The sequence below is a fragment of the Coffea eugenioides genome, chromosome 6 (assembly GCF_003713205.1).
Source record: "Coffea eugenioides isolate CCC68of chromosome 6, Ceug_1.0, whole genome shotgun sequence".
In the NCBI taxonomy this organism is placed as follows: domain Eukaryota; kingdom Viridiplantae; phylum Streptophyta; class Magnoliopsida; order Gentianales; family Rubiaceae; genus Coffea; species Coffea eugenioides.
In genome coordinates, this window is record NC_040040.1 from 30,836,774 (window position 1) to 30,838,765 (window position 1,992).

Sequence of the window (1,992 nt, forward strand, 5' to 3'; positions counted from 1 at the left end):
CAATTTGCTCTATGTGCTCTTCTTTGATCACATTTCATGTATCATGACGACCAAGAATAAGAGGCAATGGTTGACAATGAATATTTATTGACAGTATTTCAGCACAATACCAAGGGCTCCAATTCCATCAGGATCTCTTTGTTTTCCCCTTCCTGACCTCTTTGCAACATGGTCTCCACGTCTCCGGTGCGGTTGGTAGCATTGTGAGCATCAGAAGTACAATAAGGTACAAATGCCTCCATCCTATTTGACTGCAAGGACAATTTGTGGCTTGGTCTATAAACGTTAACCTAAAAGCACAGGAAATAGTAATGAACAAATAAACAAAGGAAAACCCATAAACACAAAACTAAAGAAGCAAAAGACTATTTAACCTGATTACTGTACAGCCCATCATATCCTCCAAAGAAAACCAGTATATCCTTACCATTGTATGAACCTAACACCGAAGTTAAGCCCTGACAGGTGAAAATTTTTCATATCAGGGTTACATAAGTAAAAAATTAATAGGAATAAACACACAACATGTGTTAATTTTGTAAGGAGTCATTGAAGTCTAAATTAGCGGAGGAGGAGGAGCTACGTACGGATATGGCATGGAGTTACTTTCGGCAGATTTTGGAGGCTTTACAGTTCATACACGGCAAAGATATTATTCATCGGGACTTGAAGCCGAATAATATTTTCATAGATGACAGTGGAACAGTGAAAATTGGGGACTTTGGATTAGCTCTGCAAATGGATGTCAGTTCTACCACAAATTCGTTACCAGTTGGTGCGTATCTCTACCGTGCACCTGAAATGAAAAAGGGGGACCCCACCTACAAGCCCACCAACAAGGTGGACATGTATGCCTTGGGGTTGATTCTATTCCAGCTGTTTTGTCCCCGGCAATGTTCTGAGCGCAAAATGTTGAAACTAAGAGATTCGCCTGAGCAAGTTTGTGAAAAGTATAAGGTGGATGAAACTGCCAAGCACCTGATCTTGGAGCTACTTCAGACAGATCCATTGAAACGGCCTTCTGCTGCAGATCTTCTGATTGGAGAGAGAATGAGCCTTATGCTTTGATAAAATTGGTCAGGCTGCAGACACGAAGGTCCAAAATATTCCCACAGAGAATACGTCGTCGTCGGATCATAGACCTCGCGAGTTGGAAAGTTGTCCGATTCAAACCGGTTCATATAATTATTAATACGTTTAGTGTAAACTCGTTCAGTTATTGTGTAATCTTGAATTTTATATAAATTTAATTATATGAGTTGATAAAAAAAAACATGTGTTAATTTATGTCCTCCAAAGCCCAGCTGAAGTGTGTGACAAATTCAATGGCCAAACAAATATGAGCGTGTGCTCAATATGCCTCTTACATTTCTGAAAAATGCAAATCATTCCTCCAATTAATTGTAAACTATACTGAGAAGAGGAATTATTTATTATAAAAAAACCATTTTCACAAAATAATCATGACAGATATAGAGAGTTATCAATTTTTCAATTTATTGCTAACAAAGTACACGTAATTGGAATTAACAATCAACACATCGTCATTTATCTCCTTCAAAGCCAGCTTAAATTAACCACACAGTAGGTTTAAAAAGCCAAAACAGAGATGAGCATGCTCTTAATATCTCTCTCATAAATCTGAAATATGAAAGTTATTCCTCCAACGAAACATAAACCATGCTGAGAGGAAATAACACAAATGTAAACCAATTTCGCTGAATATCAGGACAAATAAGGAGAGTTTACAGATTTTTTATCATCGCGTATATAAGCACAACTAGAAATAGACACTGCACACTTTATTCACTTCTAACCTTGAAAGCCAGCTTAAACTAACAATATAGTGGATCAAGTACATGACAGTTATAAAGGCAAAACAAAGATGAGCGTTCTCAATATCTGTCTTACATTTCCTTAAAAGCAAAAGAAGCAGCTACTCCAATAAATCCTAAACCATGCTCAGATGAAACAATAAAAAAAAAATTTCAC

The 1,992-nt window shown here is 37.1% G+C and overlaps 1 protein-coding gene across 1 annotated transcript; it reads left to right on the top strand.

Annotated features, from left to right (window-relative positions):
• Window positions 1-591: 591 nt before the first annotated feature.
• LOC113774048 (serine/threonine-protein kinase pkn5-like) lies at window positions 592-1,068 on the top strand. Its single transcript, XM_027318623.1, has one exon. It carries the CDS (start codon window positions 592-594, stop codon window positions 1,066-1,068), a length of 477 nt encoding a protein of 158 aa, XP_027174424.1.
• Window positions 1,069-1,992: the final 924 nt, after the last annotated feature.

Excerpts from the sequence above, each read along its gene's own strand:
- LOC113774048 (XM_027318623.1), top strand. The coding sequence starts at position 592 with ATGGCATGGAGTTACTTTCGGCAGATTTTGGAGGCTTTACAGTTCATA.